This window comes from Scleropages formosus, chromosome 12 (assembly GCF_900964775.1).
Source record: "Scleropages formosus chromosome 12, fSclFor1.1, whole genome shotgun sequence".
In the NCBI taxonomy this organism is placed as follows: domain Eukaryota; kingdom Metazoa; phylum Chordata; class Actinopteri; order Osteoglossiformes; family Osteoglossidae; genus Scleropages; species Scleropages formosus.
In genome coordinates, this window is record NC_041817.1 from 9,269,031 (window position 1) to 9,293,485 (window position 24,455).

Genomic DNA, 24,455 nt, shown 5'->3' on the forward strand with positions numbered 1-24,455 from the left:
GGAAAAGGAGACGGGAGAACAGGGTTGAGGACGGGTGGAACAGGAAAGGTAGGGTGTCAAGAAGCACACACTAGAGCGATGATCAAGGCTGAACAAGGTTCCGTGTGTGAGTGTGCTCCGGACCGCCCTTTCATGCGGCCGTCCCCTGATCCACCACAGGTGATCCTCGTTGCGTCAAGGAGGACATGACAGTAAGCCAGGACTGTAGATGAAGTGTTCAGGCTGTAGGCTTTAGATGCTTCTCCTGAAACCAAGGAATTAATGACAGCTATAATTGAATAACATGCAATTATAAACTAATATCTTACTAATTAAAGACTGTCCTTACAATAAACCATGAACCAAGTCAGTTAATAAATTTACTGTAGTGGCATTGTAGAATCACATCCAGCTCTTTTTACACTGCAGTGTTTTCCCTTTATTCAAGTCTTTAGAGTCATTACACCAGTTATGCAGTATTTATTGATTAGTTATTGACAAATACTTCAATTGATTTCTCCCATCAAATCAGCATAAATAAAAAAACAATTTAGTATTTATTGTATTACTTCAGATATCATCTGACAGAAAGGAGCAGAAATACACAGTCAAACAACCCGGTTTTTGCATCTGCAACAAAATGTATTTTACAATAAAGTGTTAGTTGGTTTGACAGAGTTATGCTTAAAGATTACACAAGATTTTTTAAAAATATTATTCTCTCTGGTTTATAGGTTTTACATTCATCTTGACCTCAAAACAGCTATTTACAGTTTCTTAAACAGTATCTACCTGTTGATAAAACCTTCCCCATATCCTTGGATATTCTTTTATTTTACTTCAAGTTATGTAAAGGCCTACTCTGTGTGTTCACTTGAATTAGAATACAAAAATCAGTCTTCACATGAAAATAATGAATGTCAGAACAGAGTTCTTTGGCTTGTATCAAAAAAGGGAGTGAAATGAGGCTCAATTTTATGATATTTCAGAGTCTTGTCAGGCTTTGCAGTCCCTCCCTACCTTATTTTGACAACCAGATGTGGTTGTCTTGTATGGAGAGAGATTGCCTTGTTCCTCAGTGGCCCAGTGTTCCAGGTTCTAAGTCTTTTCTGTGTTGCTCCAGCATTTCTTGTGATCCCAATGTGTTGCACCCACTGTCTTCAAAACCTAAAGTATTGTGAACTACGGTGCAAAAATGAATGACTTACTGTTTTTACAAATGTTTGGATCAGTTGATTCTGCACTGATTAAATATTTCTGTAAACCATTGTACTGTACAATTGACATAGTCCTAATTCCACAACATTATTTCATTTACTGCTTTCTACTTAGTCAAGACTAGATGTATTAGACATATTTTGCACAAGAAGTCATGGCTAGCGAAATCTTTTTTTGGTGTGTGGGAGGGTGTGGGTGTCTGAGTGATTGTTTTGAGTGATTTGAGTAATTGTTTCTTCTGTTAATCAGGACGTATTTGGTTTGACAACGTTCACTGTACTGGAAAGGAGAAGAGCCTTGCCCAATGCTCTTCCAATGGCATCGGGGTGTCTGACTGCAAGCACACGGAGGATGTTGGTGTGGTGTGCAGCGACAAGAGGATCCCTGGTTTCAAGTTCATCAATGCCCTCACCAACAATGTGGAGGTAACAAAATCCCACAAATTTCACACATGCTGAGGAGATAGACATGAGTGTGAGAAGGCCCATGATGGCACATGGAGGGTTCCATTATCTCCATTTGGTCAGTTGACTCAGTGCCATGCTTCACACTGGGCAGTAAAGCCTAGTCCCTGTTTGTCACTGACAGAAACCTCTAAATGTGTTTGTATTTTTAAACAAGAACAAGAGTATGCAATTTCAGTGTTGCCCAACTTTAATTTAGTCAGAAATTGAAAATAACTGTGATGAATAAGTTAACAATGATGAATCAAAATTTATTTCCTCCTCATAATTATGGAAAGTTGAAATAATGCTATTTTCTTTGAGAATACATTTGGAAAGTTAATATGCATATACTTGCTTCTATTGTTAGTCATAGTTCTAGTGTGTTTTGAATAACATGTTGCTTAGGCATTATTAAAAGGATAAACAGTCGCAGAACTCCAAATAAATATATACCGTAGACTTCAAAAAGTACAGCTGAGGACAGAAAGCTATCATTTCAGTTCTGTACTGTGTATTTTTAGCTCCACCGAAAATGGCATTAACTGCTATGGGAATAGCATAAGATACTTAAATGCCATTCAGCCTAGGGTTAGAAGGGGTGAGAGGGGTGAGGCTAGGCAATTATGTGGCTCTTGTAGTGAGGCTGTATGGCTGGCTAAATTGCAGTAATATTTTAAACTCTCTAAGAGAAATTGCATACCCTGCACATGAACTTTGATATATCTACTCCTCAAACCATGTTCCTTGGTCGTTAATATGTAAATTGCCAAATAACAAATAAATAAAACATTTTTCAGTGAATGCAGGGAGGGTGGCTTATAACCCCATTACGTTGGTTGTGATAATAAAAAATAAAGAAATTATCAACTTCCTGCCAGTGTTTTTGTGGTGGGATTTGGGCATTTGGACTACATGGTGCCTGGATTGATTAAGCATGTGGTGATAAGGGAGCACAACATGTTCTGAAATGGGAAGCCTTGCACTGGATATAAGTGCAGCAGACACAAACTTGTCCAAAAATAAGGATGTTTTCACTGTGCCTTTGCTGTGTAGTCCACTCCTTATGTTTTTCTTGGTTGAAACTGAAGGCAAATGTGCAGAGGGTCCCAAGGAAGTTTGTGGTTGACTTTGTATATAACTGTAAGGCCCAGCAGTCAACAAGAGAGAGAAAAGCTTCGCAATGACCTTGCATAACTGAAACACTGAAAGGAATTCAAGAAATGCCTCTAAAACCCCTTACCTCAAGAATTTCATATTTACCAGAAGATTGGAAGGTCAGTAATGGATCCCTGAAGTTATTAGAGGAGTTATTTAAAATCTAATAAGCAGTACATTTAAAATTTAATATTTAAAATTCAGCTGAAAAAATAATCTCAATCATTTAACAGGAAATTGAACACAAAAGAGGATTTAAAAGTGAAGGAAGAGCTTAGTACAATTGGGTGTCTTTTGTCAAAATCTGATTTATATAAACAGTGACTTAGAAAGGATAAACACAGCCATCCTTACAGACCAGGTTTAACATGTGCTCTTACCACATCAAAAATGTTTGTTTGTCGAAGGCCAACCCTGGTGGAATTTACTGCCAATAGCTTCATTTCCATCATTTTGTGATGTTAGTATGTTTTACCTTGACACACTCTGGTCATAACTAGAATCTAGACTATCCACCATAGCTCAACAAGGAACTGTGCAAGTCTAGACAGGGTTTCCTCTGACAGCTCCATACAACAGGGGATGATAAAATTCAGCTTTTCCAAACCTTCACTGGATGCCATGAACACAGAGGGGCTCACAAACTGTCCGTAAGCTCACACCCTCCTGGAATGTGAATAATGTGACTCATCAGTCTTGCTGTCTCATGGAAAGAATGATGGAAGTTTCTGTGGTCTAGCAGGAGGGATCCCTTAGATTTACTTATAAATTTTTCAAGAAGACACCCTAGGAAACCAAAACTGTTAGGCATTCATTCCCTAGCGTCTTGAGAAACTCTGTCTACCTTTCCTCAGGTCACAATGAATAATGTGTAAGGAAAGAAAAGATGGAAACAAAAGACATGTCATACTCCCGTATATTATTAATAGAGTTAAATCCACATTAACTGAAGCTTTGTGTTGTTAACTTGAAAGTGTGTGTAGGAACAATACAGTGTATTGGCTTTACAGTGTTTCTCTTCCTAAATTAATATAATCCATAGTTACACACCAAAAATACATGCTGCAATTTTACTGCATTATAAATAAAAGTTACTGAAGTTAGAGAAGATGTTTCAAATTTTTGCCAAACAGTTTCCCGTTAATGATTTCTCTGAATAACCCAGAGCTCTTAGATAGACAGTGGGAAAAGGTGACACTGGTGGGGTTTATTCTTAGCTGAGGCTTGACCTGCAACAGAGTACATACACATCTCTTTTTTTTTTTTTTTTTTTTGCTAGATTCAACACTGTAAGTGAGAGGAGCACTTTCTTCTCAGAGTTTATGAAGCAGCTTGGATCACTGACAAAATAATTTCCTACCATCCTGACTGGGAAACCACGTAATGAATCAAAGCTTTGCTCTCTTCATAAAAACTAACTCAGTTGCCTATTAATATTTCCCTGTGTTTACCAGATATATTTTAATTTCAAAATGTGTAAAAATGGAAAACAGCTCATTTCTTCCCAGAATTTATAATGGTCAACCATTTTCTTTTCTTTTCTTTTTTTTTTTTTTTTTTTTTTTAAATTTTGTCCAGTTAAAACATTTCTTTTATCTTTACATTTATATTTTTAATATGAAAAGCAGAAAAAAAATTTTGTTGGCTTTGGAAGCTTGTTATATGTTAGAATGTTTGTTTATTAATCAGACTATTCCATTGGTTTGGAAATCTGTCCGGAGCCAACTTTAATTTTTTTTAGAATCTTTCCTGAATATGGATAGAAAATCTGTATGTCTTGTATTTTCAGAATTTTTTTTTATGAAGTGTTTAAAACCCTTTCACTCTTTACTGCAAGTCCCCCCTTTCCTAAGATTGTTTGTGTTGTGAAAGACAGGGGACTCATTTGGAAAATAGTTTGTCAGGTTTGTTTCTTTTTGCAACCTTTTTTTTTTTTTCTGTTCCAAAGAACTACAAGTATAATTTTGCCTGGATTGGTTCAAAGACCCCTTCAGCTGCTTGTTCTAAGAACAAGGCTTCTTAGATCTGCAATACAAAACTTATCTGGATGAAATACATTTAGCATAGGGAATTTCATGCTCTGAAAAGCCATAAACAACATGAAGGCTGTCATGTCAAGCTGTGGACTGTTAGGGAGAGCAGTGGGATGTTGTGTAGTTTTCCATTCTCCATCACAGTCTTTGTAGCATACAGTTATGTTTCTTAAATACAATAATGTTGCATGGAATTAATTGTTAACTGACTTAATAATTTGTTTCAAATACAAATCGGTATGAAGGTGTTTGCACCGTAATCCAGTGAATGTGTGCAAGTTCTTGTGAGTTCATAAATAATCATTCTGTCAACCAAGCATTTATTTTCTTTATCTCTTCTAATTATGGTAGACATAGCGCATTCTACAGTAAATAAATATAATCTCCCTGTGTCATCAATTTGTAGTTTCAGAAACTGGAGGAGGGAGATATTTTATATTTATGTATTTTGTATTATAAGTATTTATGAAGAGAAGGAAGAAGAAAGCATTTAAATTGTCATCCTGCAGGTATTCATGCAGAAACAAGCACCAAAGCTTCAAATGAATGCTGAGCACAGCTATTAACCAAATGAAACTTTTGGAGTGATGTTTCTAACAGTTGTCAGAGCAGAGCGCAATCTGCTATGGAAGGTCAAAAGTCATACTTTTCACTGGTCAGGGGCATCAGCTTTCCGTTCCAAGAATTTTCTAAACAACCCAGGAAATACCTGAATGTAACTTGATCTGATTTGCATTCATTTCAGTCAGACATCCCCATCTGAGATCAGCAGAATTTTTTTCAGCATGTCTTTTTAAAAAATGTAAAATGTTTTAGGGTGTCGAATGATATGCCAGCAATTTGAAAAACAGCAACGCAAACTTATTTATTCAGTTTTCTTCCTCAGTTCTTCTTGAAGGGAACATAAATGATTGTTATTTTCCAGTTGTCCATAGTTTTTGTGCGCATGTATTTTCATTTCATTTTTCACCACGTATATTTAATTTGCAAAAAAAAAAAAAAAAAATTCTTAGCCAATTCATTTAAAGCTGCTTGTTTGCAAATAGATTATTTTGTTACTGTATACAAAAAGTGCAGCATAAATCACAAGTTTTTTGGAATAAATAATGCTGACACCATGTGGAATCAGTTTGAATTCACTGGTGTAAAGCAGTGGTTCGAATTAGCAGAGTAGTTTGTGCCACTTCGAATAGACCCATTCTATCATTGCACTCAATGTGGGTAAGCAGCTTCAGCTCACTTGGAATGGCTCTTCTGGAATCCAAACAGTTAATTGATCTTGTGGTCATAAATTACATCTTTAGCAGATATTAAATGAAATCGTTTCTTGTAATTCAGTAGACATTTGAAAACGTTGATATTTATTGTGGAAATGGCTAACCTCAGCTGAGGAAGTACCAGGGTAATAAACAATGGGGTTTAAAACACAATCACAAGTCTTGGTTGGCTTGCTGGTCATTCCTCATGGTACCTTCTTCATGGTGGATGACATTTTCTCAGGTCAGTCTGGGTTACTTCACTCAGAGTGCTATGTGTATAAGAAATCATATTCCAGCTGCCACTCTTCCATCCCTCACAGCCCAAATCCACCCCGCACCGCCTAAAAGCGGCACAGATGTGGGAGGATTCGTCTTCCCTTAAGTTCTTTTTCCACTGAACTGCAGCATCACCAACAGATTTTTGCCCTCTTTTTACACAGGCACGTGTAGCCCAAACGTGAACCCCAGTTAGGAAACAATTTAAAGTGGAAGAAATGCATGGCATTGTAGAGGAAAAGAGACCTTGCAATGCAGTCATTTTGTGAGTCATTTGGAAAGACTGGCCTTCCAAAGTATAAAATTAAATAAAGATTATTTACTGACTTCTGGAAAGTGGTAACTGGGAAAAAACTTATGTTGGGCTGGGTTGGCATTTTTACTACTACCCTAGTGTATTGTTTCTCATTTTTGTCACAATTATGTAATCAGATTTTTTTTCCCATATTTAACTTTTTTAATATGTAAATCATTTTCAAGTTCTCACACATCAAGAAAAAAAAAAGAAGCAAATTTAAAACACACACACATCTTCTGAACCGCTTGTCCCATACGGGGTCACGGGGAACCGGCGCCTACCCGGCAACACAGGGCATAAGGCCGGGGGGGGAGGGGACACACCCAGGACGGGACGCCAGTCCGTCGCAAGGCACCCCAAGCGGGACTTGAACCCCAGACCCACTGGAGAGCAGGGCCCGGTCCAACCCACTGCACCACCACACCCCCTCAAATTTAAAACACTATAATATATATTTTCATTATTATGTACAATATATAATCAGAGTATGACAAAATCTTTTACTCTTAACATATCTTAAACAAGATCAGGCTTGTATTAATTTCTGTATCAAAAAGAGACTTATTTAGTATAACCATGTATTCTCATTTTCTTGCTTTTATTATAAGTAAAAGAAATATTACGAATGTCCTCATAGGCATGTGATGAGCACTGCCAGGAACTGTAGGTATCATTGACAGATTAATTTTAACTCACCACAGGTCCTGAGACAGATGACAATTTGATTAAAAAAGATAATGGAGATTTTTTTTAGCAGCCAAGAGTTTTTGGAGTAGGGGGGGTGCGGTGGCGCAGTGGGTTGGACCACAGTCCTACTCTCCGGTGGGTCTGGGGTTCGAGTCCTGCTCGGGGTGCCTTGCGACAGACTGGCGTCCCGTCCTGGGTGTGTCCCCTCCCCCTCCGGCCTTACGCCCTGTGTTGCCGGGTGGGCTCCGGTTCCCCGTGACCCCGTATGGGACAAGCGGTTCCGAAGATGTGTGTGTGTGTGAGTTTTTGGAGTACATGTTTTATCTGATTTTCCCTACTTTCCCTACTCTCATTCAACTGGCTGTCGATAATCTCTCATTTCCTGTTTACACCATTGCGGTTTAACAAACAAAGTCAAAACAGGCTCATTATAGCTGCTGGTATTAGTATCATGCAGTGCTACAGGGTGTATGAATTCAGCTGTGGATAGAAAGTTTGGAAAAACTACACAAAAATGTTTAAAAATAAGGTGTTTTTTTCTGAAACCTCACAATATACAGTATTTTATGCTTTTCAGACATATCAATCTCTGTAGGCCAGTAAGCCTATAACTGAGCATTTGGAAATATCTTAGTGAAATATAAGACTTAGGAAGGCTTAACATCCTTTTGTTTTTCTTTGAGAGCTTTAGAAAGAGCCTTCCAAATTACTACCAAAACTTTGTTTCACTTAACAATCGGCACTTTATGTTACAGATCCCTGTGAACAGATCTTTTCTATATTTTTAACCCCTCTAAGACATGCCTGCTGAGCACCAGTGGGCTGTTTCTCTCACACCAGTTAAATGTAATAGACTCCTGTAATATGCACATACATCTGTTAAAAGCAAGCAGTTGTGATCCTTGCTTAAAAGTCCTCGAATTGGAATAAACCCCTTCAGCGCTCATATCATGCTCACATATCAGGTCAGAGTCTGTCAGACAAAGTAATAACTTCATCTATAAAAAGGAAACTCCTAGGTAAAGAAGTGATTGACATTTCCAGTGGTATAACTTATGCATCCTGTTTTGAGGGTTTACTAAAGTCACCGTGTAACCCGTCTTTACTAAATTCTTTTAAGAGTGCTATTGCTTTCCAGTACTCTGTAGGAGCTTCCTGGTCTAAATAATGCGTTTATAGACATTGCCTAGCCCGCAATAAGGAGATGTGGCAATGGTGAGAAACATAATGTATAAGTCCAATGGTTTTCTCTCTCCATTTTATACATGTCTTTGGTCACACTGGCTACAGAAATTGCAAAGCGGGTTCAGTTGATTGTGTCTCGCAGCTGAACTGTTGCCTTGTTGTATGGTGTAGATTGTAAATAGGAGAGGCCACTCTCGTGGATGAGCTATTTAGCCTACAGTCCTGGAATATTTTATGGCCAGCAAGGTCTTGCTTAGAGGTTAGAGGTTTGGTCTTTCTCTGTGATTTTCCTCTTGACCACCACTCTTTTGACTTGGCAGAGATTTAGATAATACAGACATGGAATATCAGCTGTGAAGACTGCTTGCCTTTCCTTATCATGGGAAAATAAAGTTGGGCAATCAGTAAAAAGTGTTTTCATTTCTCAAGCTTCAGTATGGAAATATATTGTAGTGTACTGTCTATAGAAGCTTTAATTCAGTGCGTACAGTTTTAGTTTTGAGAGCATAAATGTTGCGCATGCAATATTGTTGTTTACAGTGTGTCTGATATGTGAAATCCACTGCATTTGCTGGTTTGTACCACAAGCACTCCACATCCATTCTTAGTGTTCTGTGTAAAAGTTCCAAGAAAGATTCTTTTGCATCACTGATGCCAAATGCCATTATGAGTGATCCCCCAGCCGCCTCGTTTTCCTCCATCATTCTGGTTAGTGTGGTTATTTGAGCAGCAGTCTAGTCAAGGCTTCTCATTGCAGCTGGCCTGTGTTCGGCATGGTAACATTTATGCAATCCGAGAGGCTGATGCCATTTTGGTTTGTAAAGCAAGGCCAGGGTACCCTCTTGGGCGATTGTTCCTGGGTATGAGGGCCAGGGCTTCTCCTGAGCAAAGAAATTCTTTGTCAACATGCTGCTACTGGCTTCTCCTTCACTATGGCAGCATAGGAATGTGGGCTTCCTCTTGCTCAGAAAGATGAAGAGAGTAGTGACAGATTTGTGGGGGGAGGCTGCTCTTGTAAGACTCCAAAGTACCAAAAAGATCTATTTCCCCTTTGCAGCTTGAGAACAGAAATATAAAGGTCAAATAAATCAGTTCTGCTCAGTCCCTCACCGTGAAGATCAGTTCATTCTTGCGCAACATTCTACATTGTTCTTTACAAATTATGTCTGTTTGCTGTTCTGAAAAAAAGTGCTCCAAATTTGTATTTTTTTTCACAAAATGTCATGTAATAAATAATATAAATGAAAACTTTCCACTGACAAAACCGAGACAGTAAAACTGTGGCAGTTTTGAAAAAACACAATAGAAAATATTTTTAGAATTAATCCCAATTTCAGCTGTCATGATGTGGGGTTAAATAGTTTTTCTTGTAAAGATTTGGATAAGAAAAACTGTACTGTTCTACACTGACTGCAAAGAAAAGACGACTGTGTTCAAGTACAGCTGAATTTCAGAAGTAAGAAAAACATTTTTATCTTTATTGAGTAATATTCATACATGTCAAAAAAAATAATTTTGTCTTCATTGAACCATTGCAAGGCAGTGGCCTCTATGGTGTATTTATGTAAGGGAATGTATGGTAAATTTGTTAAGCCTGTATTGGCCAAGCCTTGCATAACATATGGAAGCAGTACTCTTGATATGGGGCCTTGGTATGTGTGTGTGTGTGTGTGTGTGTGTGTAAAGTTATGTAAGGTAGCTGTTATGTAAGATAGTTCTTCTAAACATGGCGATACATCTGCCTAAGGTTTTTTTTTTAAAATTTATTAAAAAATTGCTTAGGAAGAGGGCTTCACTTGGTGTAGGTTAACATCTCTTTCAACACAACCATGATTTTTCACAGCTACACACAAGTGATCCAAAGGCAGTGGACAAACCCTTAAATATGTGCAGTTTCAGACCAGGCTTTCCACGGGGAGACAGGATTTACAGTGTCACCAGCAAGATCTCAGGGGTCGGCAGGCATGGAGGTGTTGTAATTGTTACAAATCGACAGTTTAAACACACACATTTACAGTACATACATATAGGTATCAGTATTGGTCATCAGTATTTCGATTTCTCCAGAAAAAGACTGAAATTACAGTGGAATTATCGGCTCAGGGTGTGAGAGTTTCCGTTTCCAAACTGACCATTACACTTTCTTACACTACTCTTTCTCCACAGAGCCTGAACATCCAGGTGGAGGACGTGCGCATTCGAGCAATCCTGGCCTCCTACCGCAAACGCATCCCTGTCACAGAGGGTTACGTGGAGGTGAAGGATGGCGGCCGCTGGAAACAGCTCTGTGACGAGGAGTGGACCCACATGAACAGCCGTGTCATCTGTGGCATGTTTGGCTTCCCCAGCGAAAGGAGATATAATGCCAGGGTTTACAAGTGAGTGAAGTTGCTCTCATTTATCTCCATCCAATGAAATTAAACACTGTGTTTTTTGGTGCAGTATCTGTATGTGTGTGTCTTCAGACCCTTTGAATGAAAAAAGATTTGAAGCAGTGACATGTTGCAAATATTCATTGTTTGTGTGGATTATGATGTTTCAAAAACAGAAGGGGACCATTATTTATGTCAAGGCTCTCAGTTATGTCTGGTTCTTTGAAACATTCTTTGATTAGCACATTTTTAGGCAGCATAAAAGGCAAAATTTTGACAGAATTTCACCCTGTTCAGTCTAAGGAAGGATGAGTCACAATAAAAACAGCTAAATCCACATGATCCAACAGACTTTTTTCCTTTCTGGTAATGATATTCACATCTGTTCACTAACGCTCAGTGTGTGTCATTTTTTTTTTCTTTTCTTTTTTAACACAAACAAACTTTATGTCTTTTCTCTTAAAGAGAGAAATAAGCCTCTCTTTCACATGGCTTGAACATAACAGATCTCCTAATCGCAGAATGTCAGCTGCATTTTGGGGTCAGTTCAGCTAAACAACTGATGAAATTGTGTGTCCATATCCAAGTGTTCGGGAGGCCAGGGAAAGTTATATGGTTAATGTCTGGTTCTCAGTGGCTCGGTGGCTCTGCACTGCATCTCACAAACATTATTTTTTAACATATTCAGTGGGAACCTCCATATGGCTGTTTGGAAGGAAAATATTTCCTGTGGTACAGGCTACAGCATTACGGGAACATTTCATGTGGCAGCTCATAAATCCATTTTAATACCATTTGATATGATGCTGAATACCATTAATTATTCTGGTCCCTTGTTCCCTTTTCATTTCAGTAGCCAGTGCATTCCGTGATATAGCTGTAATGCCCTGAGCCTTGAATGGTTCTGTATTTGATGGTCAAAACCCCTGTTGAACTAACCAGAAAAATTTAAATCACGTCTCAGATTAAAAGGTATCCCACAGGGGAAAAACGGGTTACAAACCGATGTAAATATATTGTATGAAACCACTTTTGTTTTTGTCACTTCTTAAAATTTCCTGAATTTAACTGTCATGTGGCACTGAAATTTATGCTTCCCCTGATATTCATAGGGTGTCTGTGAAAGTTATGTTGCTCTTGGCTTCCAGCTTAGGTGTGGGAGAGTCCATCTCTGACACAGGCTGTGCTGCTGCAGAGGAGGGCCGGGCTCACGTGGCCTACGTGCCGGCTCTCACTCCTCAAAAGATGTGGAACATACCCTGTCTGCCGGGATGTGCCAGCGGTATAGCTGAGGCCCACAGCATCTCTTCTTTACCGCTAAACATTTGCTTTTTAAGCACAACTATATGACTCTTGTCTGAGAGCTGTATTTTGAGCCACTGACCATGGAAAAAATAAGAGAAGTCAACAGAAGCATTTTACATATGCATGTGATTTCATGTTGCCCTACCGCTACTATGAAATTATGTCTTCTTAGTTCGAATAATAGAAGGCTAAGTTGAGAAACTAACTGAATCCCTGGTAGAATTATGAACTTGGCTTCATCTCTGTGTTCCCAGCCAAAATTCATGAGAGCGCTGCCAATTCACTTTAGTAATTACTGGTACGCTTCGTGTGAGAATCAGTCATAATAATTATAAAATACAGTGCCTTGCAGTATAATTAAATGCTTGGCTAATAGTGTAAATTAGAAAGTACAATTGCCCTTACACCCTGTGCTTTCTGGATAGGCTGTAGACTGCCATGACCCCAACCTGGACGTGTGGTTAAGGAAAGTGAGTGAGTACTTAAGAATGCAGTACAAGTCAAAAGTTTGAGTACATCTACTTGAAACCAGGCTTGTCTAGGCCAAAAAACACAGAAACTGGATGTTTGAGGAGTGAAAGTCTGTCATATTAAATGATCATGTAATATTTTGAAGTATTTGTATTTGAAGTATTTGTAAGATGTACAGAGCATGGGTTATGGCTAGGGGGACCGTGCTTCAGTCTTCAGCAAGGTAATGTCCCCACACACACCCCAAAGCTGCGTAAGGATTATTTTAAGAAACAAACACGTGAAGGACAACTCAGACTAATGACCTGGATGTAACAAGGTGCCAGTTATGGAAAAACTAGGTGTCCATCAAGTATGCTCAAAGTTTTTACAAGTACTCTACTTAGCTGTCTAAATAATTCATTTGTGTTGTAAATTAGATTTACATAACCTCTGGCTCACTTTGAGAGCAAAGTATGGTCTATTTCATCTCTTTAGAAAATGTTTTGTTCATATGGTCAGGGTAGGAAATGAAAAAAAACCTTAAAGTAGATGAAAGTGGTTTGGAAGTTCTGGACATTACTTAATACTACAACCACACGACAGACTATATGTTGTTGTCTTGTATGTCTTTTCAGGATGTTCGCCCGCAAGCGAAAGCATACCTACTGGGGCTATTCTGTGAACTGCACAGGAAATGAGGCCCACCTGTCAAGCTGCAGACTGGGGCGCAACGTGAGGCAGACGGACAACGGCACTTGTGTTCAGGGCATGCCAGTGGTAGTGAGCTGTGTCCCAGGACGTGCTTTTGCCCCCACCCCTATGACCGGCTTCAGGAAGGCCTTCAGGCAAGAGGTTGGTCTCCTTGCCCCATTCACCTCTCTCTTTCAGTTTATTCACTTGATTTCATGACTCAGCTGCTATTCTCTTTTCTTCTATGTTCTGTTTTTATCTTGTCTACACCAGTCCTTGTAAATCGCCTGGGACAAGGTATCAATTAAATAAAGAAGAATAATTTTGTAGCACAATCCATATGACGCTGTGCATTTCAGCATGGGGGCTACATCCAGTCTGCAGTAACTACAGTATTCATACATTTCTGCATTACAGGGCTTGGCGAAGTATGGTGAATGGAAGCAGAATATACGTGTTGTAACCATTGTCTTAGGGTCATTAGATTCTCATTTTCTATATGTAATTTTTTTCACAGTAGACTGGCAACTTTATAATCAGAATAAGATTTTCTGGGAACACTTCTTGCATAAGTTCCATTTTGACTTTACTTTTTGAAGCAGTATTTTTCTATTTTTCAATTTTAATTGGATGTCTGTTTCACATCAGTTCCAGCTGGCAGCTGAGTAAAGTTGATTGGCTCCGCGAACCCCTTTCAGCTGTTATGTTGCTTCAGTGTTCCATAAAACTTTCATTTATTTTTAGGATTCACACGAAGTACTTGTTGATTATAACACTGGCATGTTTTGGGCAGATGCTATCCACTAAGTGTGGTCAACCCAGCCACAGACCTACTCACTGTTTATAAGTGAAGAATTAACTATCACTTCGGTTGGGATCCGGGGAAACTAGAATGAGTGGACAGAAACCAGCAGAAACTCAGAGTGAAAACATATGCTGAAAAGTATCCTGCTTTGCAGTGATCTCACCCTCCCTTCCCTCAGTCACATGTCAGCCAGACACGTTCCACTGCATGGCTTTTGGAAAAGAGCACCAGAGTTTTCAAGGTGTCCAGCATTCAGCAGCCTTGCCAAAATAATGTGCCTTCAAGCAAGTAATCCCATGGTCATGTAGAATAAAGTGGGTAAAAGTGAAGTGTTACGTGAGTAGCTGCATGCCATTGTAGCTTCCCAGTCCAACTAGCCTTGTTGTGTAAAGTTATCAGTAGGGCTCCTCAGTTACTCAGCATGCCATTCCTGGCGTATGTTTATATGTTGGTTTATATGATATTCAACTAAATAATTACTCTTTCCTCTGGGTTGCATCATTTGGAATAACTTCTTCAGCTCTGCATGGGCAGATTGCCTTGTATGGAGGGGTGGTGTTCTTTAACACTCCATGAGTCTGTGGAACATCTGCCTAGGATTTTTTTTACCCCAAATTCAGAAATGTTGCAAAATGAAAAGTTTGCAGATTTTTTTTTTAGCTGAAATCTTTACAGCAAACCACAAATTATTATGCGAATATTGGAACATGGAATAAGACTTATATATACATCCGTTTTTTACGTAACTAGGTTAATTCATTCCATTGCCAACAACCACTTGTCCCGAGCACGGTCACGATGAGCCGGAGCCTACCCAGCAACACAGGGTACAAGGCCGAAGGGAGAGAGGACACATTCAGGACGGGATGCCAGTCCATTGCTAGGCACCCCAAGCAGGGCTCAAATCCCAGGCCTGCCACACAGCGGGCACTGGCTGAGCCCACTACATCGATCAGCTTACCATTATAAATCACTTAAAATTCATTCATACACCAAGTTAAAAAGTATTTTATGCATGACAGCCTTTCCCAGTGCCTTTGCACTTTTTTCTACATTTTCGGAAACATTTTGATAAATTGGCTGACTGACGTTTGTCATACAAAGAAAACAGTTCACAAAACTACTGCCTGTTTTCATTCTACAAAGTATGTGCACTCTTGTTAGCACAACTAACAAATATTTCACACTAAATAGTGTTCAGCTGATCACTAACTAAAGGTGTTATTTATGCTTTTGTAAGGGTATTTAATTGATAAGAAGCTCTTTATATGATTTAAATTAATTAATATTTACATTTATGAACAATAGTGTTAAATTTACTATTTCCAGTTGTAAGATTTATTTACCTTAATCACCAGTTTTGATTGGCTGAGACTTATGCAATAGAGAGGAAGTATGGAGTATGTGCAGTATTTGGTTTTATTAATTTGGGACAGTTGGTAGTGTAGTGGTTAGAGCTGTTGCCTTTGGCCCCAAAGGTTGCAGGTTTAATCTCCATCGCTGGCTGTAGTTCCCCTGGAGTAAGGTACTTACCCTAAAAATTGCTCCTGTAAAATTACCCAACTGTACAAATGTAGGCAGACTAAGATTGTAAGTTACTTTCTAGAAAACCCTGAGTTAAATGAATAAATGTTAAGGAAGAAGAGTAACTGTTAAACTATTTGAAGCAATATATGTTGATGATGATGATCTGTTGTCTACATTAAAAAGGAAATCCAAGCTTTTATTCCTGTTTCTGCTGTACTTACAAATTTATTTTCTTAAGAAAAAATGTTCTCAATGCAAAAAGGAAAACATTAGATACATTAAATACACAAAACTAGTAAGGATTGTTCCTAGGGTTCTGTCCCTAAATATTTGATAGGAGCAGTGATGCTACTACACAAAATAGAATAATCATTGTGGAAGTAAAATGGTGGAAAAATGCCATTGTACAAAAAAATAAGACTGTTGTGTGAAAAAGCATATATACTGTATTTTAATAAGCAATTGCAGATTTATTTATTTTTTTTTGACAGTACCGTGTTATTTAAGGGCTGAGTACAATATTGTTTGAATACTTCATAAATGCAGGGGGCACAGTGGTGTGGCAAGTTTGGCCTGTACGCTCTCTGGTGGGTCTGGAGTTTGAGTCCTGCTTAGGGTGCCTTGCGGTGGACTGGTGTCCTGTCCTGGGTGTGTCCCCTATAATTAAATATAATTAATTATAAATATATTATTAATTATTATTTATTGTCAATGCTTTTCCAATTATTACATCATAAAAGAGGAATTTCTGAGTGTTTACAGTGTGTATACCTCAGTGCCTCAGCCCAGTTCGCTTGAGTCACACTGAAAGACACAGTCAGGAATAAATATTAGTCAATACTTTCTATGAGATGTATATAATCTTATAAATGAATAAATGTAAAAAATATTAATATTGAAAATATTTAGCCTGATGTTCTGCTTGCCTTGTTGAGAGCATGAATCTGGAGCGGCTGAACTGGTCTCCATCCCTCTGATTCTCTCATCCTTCCCTCATCACTTGTCCAGCATCCTCTGGTGCGCCTGAAGGGTGGCGCCATCATAGGGGAGGGCCGTGTGGAGGTGCTCAAGAATGGCGAATGGGGCACCATTTGCGATGATAACTGGAACCTTATCTCAGCCACAGTGGTGTGCAGGGAGTTGGGCTTCGGCAGCGCCAAGGAGTTCTTGACCGGAGGACGCCTGGGACAAGGTATGATGGAGAGGTCTCACTCACAAATCACTCTGGAACATTTATTCTCGTTCTTTTTTTTACCTCTGAAATTTATTTCTCCCTCAGTTAAAGTGCAGAAATGAAGAATTAAATGTAAATCACATACAGCTTACAAGTTTTTGGCATGTTAGGGTTTCAAGTAACTTTAACTGATTTGCAGATGATATTGTCAGGACATTTTGTCCCTTCTTTGGAATTAAGGGTTTCTCTATTCTATTAAAACAGTGGACAAAACCAATAAAGCTCAATTACACTGGTATTTTTATTGCTTTTGAACATTATTAATTGCATGTGGAATACTGATGATGTGGTGCTCTATTTTATTGCATTGTTTATGAGTAGCTCTAAATATGTGAATATATCAGACAGGAATTTATATGAATATTCCTGCAAGGGGGGGGTATGGTGGCACAGTGGCACAGCGGGTTGAACCAGGTCCTGCTCTCCAGTGGGTCGGTTTCAGACAATGTAGTTAGGTAATATGAATTAAGAAGGTTTTATTTCTCATCAGTAAAAATACAGCATGTCATATATAGCAGTACAACAGTAGTTATAAAAATTTCCTTATTAGAATACTGTATGTCACTGGCCTTATGTATACTGCTTCTGTAAGCAAAACTATTGAGTTTACAGAATAGATGTCTGTAAGCTAATGTTTGCACCTGGTTATAGCAAAAAAAAAAAAAAAAAAAAACTGTATTTTCCATGTCATTAGAACATCTTTTTTTTCCCCACCATAACAAAGGGAGAGTAAAGGAAAAGAACAGTTCTTTTTCCACTTATTACTACGATCACAATAATTAACACAGAATTCACTACATGATCTCAACCCTGAGACAGGAAAAAAGGTTGTAAATTCCAGAGTAATGGTGCCCTGAACACAGAAACAGCAGGCAATGTGGAAATCTGAATTGTTGGTTGGATCTGGAAAAGTCATTATTTGAAAACATGATTTATGCTCATTTGAAAACAGGAAGAGAAAAAATCCATCTTTTACTAGTTTTGCAGTTGATGTCCAAGTAAGATCCCTTTCATCAACAGACAGTAAAGAGGAAAACACCTGAGAGGTTTCCTCTGAGCTGTGACTTAAAGCAGAGTAAAAAAGCAGATCACCAAAAGACACTGGCTCTACTACAACATAAACTCTTTTTATATTTAATCATTTAGCTAACACTTTTCTCCAAAGTAACTTACACTGTTAAGCTACCTACAGTTATTTACCCATTTATACAGCTGGGTAACTGTACTGGAGCAATTTAGGGTAAGTACTTTGCTCAGGGGTACTGCAGCTGGAGTTAAAACCTGTGACCTTTGGATCTAATGGCTGCAGCTCTAACCTCTATTGTACATTTACGTTTAAATGTATTCATTTAGCAGACGCTTTTCTCCAAAGCGACGTACATCTCATAGAAAATATGATTTGTGCATTACATTAGGAGAAAGAGAGACATATTTTCAGACGTGTGATTTTAAGTACAGTCAGTTTGTTTCTTTCCACCATATCTAACAAGGTTCATCACACGAGTAGCTGCATAAAACGCAGAATATCGACGATTTAGAATATTTTCAATATCGACGATTTAGAATTATTGTACCAGCTGTCGTCCCACTATCTTTCTCTTCCAGTGACAGTGTGTGCAAAACTGTTAATAAACTGCCACTCTTTAAAATGAACAGATTTGATAGAGTATATTCTAGCACTGCTCAGATAAATGTTTGGTTCTGATTGGTTAAGATGGTTGTGTTACTTCTGTAAAATGGCAGCAAAGCATTGGCTCATTTTATTTCAGATAAGCAGATTAGCAGATGCTGTATTCAAGCAATTTGCATGGCTCCTCATCTGAAACCCACCTGTCTGAATTATATTCTGCAATATTTCATATTTTTAATTAGAGAATCATGTGAGTCAACTGATTAGTTGTTCTCGATCGACTTGACACATTACTCCAAACTCCGGTCACTGCTCTCAAAACAATTAACACAGGAATCTGAACACTTCATTCATTGTCCTAAACAGATTGTAAGTTCTTGTCTATCTCATACTACTTTCAAATGACATCCATACTTTTCCCAAAACACTGTGCACAAAATTTTGCAATGTTTGCACAACAGTTCATACAGCCAACCAGAACTGTAATATATGAGGAAAAAACCAATTGCATGTCTTTTATTGGTTTAACACAAATCACAAACATTTATGTGCCATTTTACCAAACACAACAAGCAAAACTGTCATTTGTTCAATGCTCAGTTATACATGGTATGAGCCCCAAATTGATATCTGCTGATTTAGTAATACACACAACACAGGAAATGCAAATTTCCTAGTTGATTACACAGTTATCATAATTCCTACAACTATAAAAGGGGAAAAGAAAAAAGACAAAGAATAAAAACAAGAATGAGAACGGGAAAAGGAAGACATGTTAGAGTGAGAGGTGGTGGAGAGGGTAGAGGAAGATGAAGAATGGAAGAGGTAGAGGGAGATGAGGGGAGACGAGGCGAGGATGTAGGAAGAGGAGAAGGGAGAGGAGTAGAGGGAGAAGAGATGGGTAGAGTGGGGGGCAATGGTGTAGTGGAAACAGCAAGAGAAGAAAATGTAATAAGACATGAGCAGAGAGGAAGGGGACAGCAGGATGGAAGAGGATGGAGGAGAGGCAGAAAGATAGGGTACAGATGGGTTTCAAATGAAATGAGGGCCACCCTAATTGACCATGTCATAAATCATGGTCTGTCCTTCAGAGAAGCTGGGCAGAGAGTTCAGCCCAACATAAGCAGATCCACAGTGACTTCAATTATCCGCACATTTCAGAGCGAAAACTGGTAAGTAACCATTGTACTTCTACGGTTAGACTCTAGTACTCTAGTTCTCTACTATAAATGTTCGTACTCATCCAAACATTTGTCAGAATGGAAGTTTGACGACATTCAGGTAGACAAACAAGACTCTTTTCAATTGAACAAGAGCATACCATTGTTGACATGGTGGTCCAGAACAACACCATCCGCCTCAAAGCAAAGAATAATACAGGACAACCAAGTATTCCAGAATATACAGTTATTATATAATACAGTTGATCGTGTTGTAAGGGGAAATGCCATCCGGATGAAGTAGGTATACAAAGTGCCCTCTGAGAGGAACTCCATCAGAGTGAAGGAGTTGCGATTCCAGTTTGTTCATGTACGTGTAAGCCACACAATTACTGCACTTTTACCGTAAATACAAAGATTTTGTCTATATACTATTCCACTGTAATTGGAAAAATTCAGGCATCTCTGGGCATAGTGCTGTGTCAAAGGGGGAACCCAGACTGTTCTGCAAGAGTTACAGTATAAACTTTACAATCAATTGCATTACTTTAAAAAACACTTACTTATTGTACCTTGTGTTCTTACTCTAGAGGATTTTAGAATTGGATGGCAGTGGTACTCATTTTGAGTACCAATAAATTGATAAAGCTGGCTTCAATCTTAATAAAAAAGGAGAAGAGGGAGAAAAGTGATTGGCCATCATGCCGCAGTCAATGTCCTTGGACAGTGCGGAGGCAACATCACCATGTCTACCGCAATTTCAGCTACTAGTGTTGTGGCACACAATGCTATCTTGGGGCCATACAACACCGAAAGGATACACATTTTTTTGAACTCGCTCAATGAAATCCTCTTCCTGCAGGTTGATCAAAAGCAATTGCATCAAGATTTTGTAGTTGTTTGGCGCTGATGTGGGAGTGGTTTGAGCATCATCCACATTTCAGGATGGTTTTCCTTCCACCATATTCTCCTTTCCTGAATTCAGCTGAGGAGTTCTTCTCCTCTTGGAGATGGAAAGTGTATGATCGCAACCCTTACAGTCTTCTTCAAGCAATGGAAGAGACCTGTGGAGATGTTGAGGCAGTAGCTTCTGTCATACAACAGAACTCCTCAGTAGAGAACTTTATGATAAACGTTTTTTTGCATTCATGTATTTGTGTGTGTACATCAGACTATGTTATACAATCAATAGGCCCCTCAATTGTATGTTTGATGTTAGTATTTGATTTTAGTAAATGCATTAGTAGAAGAGAAGGCAGTACTTCTTTTTGCAGTGGAATTGAACTGTTTGGTCAAGGTAAGAGTGTGTTTAGTTGGCTGTGTTAATTGTTTTGAGAGCAGTTACATTCATTTGGAGAAATGTGTCAAAACGATTGAAAAAACCTGTAATTTGAGTCTGACATGCTTAGATGGTTGCTGGGCTGTGTTTTTTCCTTACTGTCATTCCCGTGGCACAAGGGTTTTATGGAGTGGGGTTGCTGGCCTGCCTCATGCCCAGCACTCCTCCTTTCTCATCCAGGCTTGGGACTGGCCATGGTGGACTTTGGAAGTTGTACTAGAGTGGGTCAAATACAAATTCATTCTTAGTATGTGTATCTGCCAGACAATAACTTAGTTTAACTGTAATTTTATATGGCATAATTTTATATTGTCACATTTTTTTTTGCCCTGTTGAGGAAAGATATTAATTAAAATTTTTGCCTTTAGGAATGGGTCCAGTCCACATGAATGAGGTGGAGTGCTCTGGGTTTGAGAAGTCTATCACTGAATGTTTCTTCAACAAGGATTCCCTGGGCTGCAGCCATGAGGAGGATGCCGGAGTGCGGTGCAATGTCCCAGCTATGGGCTTCCAGGAGAGGGTGAGGAGATCTACTAGCACAGTTCTCTGATCTGTTCTTCCAACAAACCCCGTGAGTGTCTTCAGCAGACTATAAGTCAAAGTTTTGTCAACTATGTGAGTTAAGTTTTGAATTGTTTGTGATTGTATATTATCATTAAATAGACTTTAACATTTCTCTCCTGAAACTCTACAGGAGGCCTCAAAAACTTGCTGGAATAACACATTGTAATAATCGTATGTGCCTTATTAAGAAAAAAAGGATTGTCACCAAAAGACTATTTTAAAAACCTATTGCCAAATAAGTTCTGTAGGTTTAGGATTTCGACTTAAGAGGTTGAAAGGTACTGTAATTCTGAAAGACTCAGGCAGTGATACTTATATCATAAACTTCTCTGAAACAAATGATGACAATATTTCCATCCATGTTGCAACCTACCTGGCTTAAGCCCTGTTTCTAGGACAGGCTCTGGAACTGCAGTAGGCAACCAGTTATTGACAATGAATAAATAAATTTAAAATGAGTTTAACATTAAAAGAGAAGCTTGAAGTTATACCTTATGTTACAAAATTTTATAAAACATTCTGGTGTTACATTGCTTAAAAATACCTTTTTGCTCAAAGAGGTTCTGCAGCTGGAGGTGGCTGGGTGCTGTGCTTTTCTGCACCTGTGCCCTGATCCGCTACAGTTGCGATGGCTCCGTGTGGGGGCGTGACAAATATTAATATTAATAGTTAATACTTGTGGTAGAAATAATAATAATTCAAATTTATGTTATTTTTTCCCCTATGGGTTGGTAATATTCACAAAATGTGCTACAAAAAATGTATACATTTTAAAAGAATTTGAAAAAGAACACGTCTTCCCATTATTGTCAGACTGTTGAAAACATTTCATAATTTCTGTTTTTAAATTTTCATCTTGGCAATGGAAGGCTCTACAAACATCAAATTTCGATAGAATGAGTTACATGATCGTTTTCAATTTTTAAATAGTTTTTAGGCACAGAACTGTTTATGGATGATCAGAATGAAAAGTGTAGACCACCGGTGGCCATTGAGAAGATGACCTTTGTACTCTGCGCATTGAGATCAAGCCCCTTAAGAAAGCAGTAGTGCAGAATGAAGATATGAGTAAGTTGTAACAGTAGAATTTACTGTTCTCCTTTATCTGGTTCATTGCAGCTCCGTCTTAGTGGTGGACGGAACCCCTTTGAGGGGCGTGTGGAGGTTCTGGCGGAGAGGAATGGCTCTCTGGTGTGGGGCACAGTGTGCAGTGAGGGCTGGGGTACCATGGAGGCCATGGTGGTGTGTAGGCAGCTGGGCCTGGGCTTTGCCAACCATGCTTTCCAGGTGAGCAACTCCCGTGCACAGGATACACACCCAAGAAGAACACATATGCAAGATTAAGTTCTAAATCCCACCCTGGGCTTTGGATTAAAAAAACACCTCACTAAAATATCTCCACTGAGTGATGTCTTTTCTTATTGCCTGGTTCTTGCACTTACTTTTCTTTTTGATGTTGTGGCTTGATTATTTTTCAATACATTTTTCCTTCGCTAAAGTCTCCTGGTCTTTCTTTTCAATCTTGAAAGTACTAATAAAACACCATGTACAACTTATTATTGCTATTTACTATGAATAATACATTTGGATTCCACTCTCCTGTTCAGGAGCACTGTTTGGTCTCCAACAGCTGTAATCTTCTGCAGTCCTAGATGTACTTGAAAACCCTTCTCTAAATAGCTATGGTTATTATCTTTTCTTTGCATTGTCTTGGTTTTAAAACGAACAGTAATGGTTCTGGTGTTTCGGTCAAACATGGTATGATTCCACAAGCTGTATTTGTTGTATTTATGGGTTGACATGCTTTCCCACGCAGTCCATTTGGGGGATAGTTAAAACTACGTCACACCACTACCTTTCATTTAGGATTCGTTGTTTGTGTGAAGTCATTTGGTTGCAAACTGTGATTACTAACCACACTTATTTCAAAAGCTGTTATTTTGGGAAGGCTGGACTTTCAGTTCAAGGAGACCATGTAATTCTCAGGCTGTTTTAATGAATCTCTCTTCTCAAGGAGACATGGTAATTCTCTGGCTCTTGTTCAGCTGATCCGCAACCACTTCCACTAGAACTCCTCTTTGTCATTTCTGCAGAATCGTGCAGTAATAATGCAGTTTTAAAAAATTACTGTCACAAATATCTTTTTCTGGTAATAGGTGTTATTTTTTAAATGTTATCCACCGTCTTTCATTGGCACACATGAACATAATGATTTCAGCATTGTTCTCTGGTTCAGACAATAGGGAAGAGATACAATAGATACAGTTGACAGTGAAAATAATATCCTAGTTGGGGCTAATGCTCATGGAAAATACATATGAATCAAGGAAAGGAGGCATGCTTTAATTGAGACAGGTATTTTAGAGGGGAAAGTGATGATGTTTGAGTTTCCCTTGAATTTATTACAGATGATTGTGAGCTTTGAGTTTCCCTTGAGTCGGAAAGATGAGGATCAGCCGACCAGGACTGTTTACATGGATCTTTCAATGAAGCAGCCAGGCAGACATTTAAGGCTCTTTTCTTAAACTACTTTTACTGAAACTTTTTGTTATTTAAATAGCATATCGTAGTGTGATATGAAAATTAATTCCCAGGTCTGCAGATTATAGTAAATAGTCATTACTAGCAGTGAATTAGCAATATGGTGAAAGCCAATGCAGGCTTAGCTCACATCAGGCATAATTTGTCTCTAGGAATTCACTTCTAAAGCAAATTCTCATAACGTAATATAGATAATGCGTTTCTAAATCTCGAAAGGGTCATGTTTTTCAAATAAACCTGCAAAATTTCAGCTTCATCTCTTGAACACAATGAAAATTTAATTCAAAACCAAGTCCAGA

General features: G+C 38.6%; 1 protein-coding gene across 1 annotated transcript in view; it reads left to right on the forward strand.

Moving 5' to 3' along the window:
• The window catches only part of loxl2b (lysyl oxidase-like 2b), a 36,993-nt gene that overhangs the window by 5,424 nt on the left and 7,114 nt on the right, over nucleotides 1-24,455 (forward strand). Inside the window, exons 3-8 of the mRNA XM_018744129.2 lie at nucleotides 1,447-1,622; nucleotides 10,703-10,914; nucleotides 13,302-13,518; nucleotides 16,697-16,880; nucleotides 21,420-21,571; nucleotides 22,735-22,902. Coding sequence (XP_018599645.1) covers nucleotides 1,447-1,622; nucleotides 10,703-10,914; nucleotides 13,302-13,518; nucleotides 16,697-16,880; nucleotides 21,420-21,571; nucleotides 22,735-22,902 — 1,109 coding nt within the window. The remainder of the gene's footprint in view (nucleotides 1-1,446; nucleotides 1,623-10,702; nucleotides 10,915-13,301; nucleotides 13,519-16,696; nucleotides 16,881-21,419; nucleotides 21,572-22,734; nucleotides 22,903-24,455) is intronic.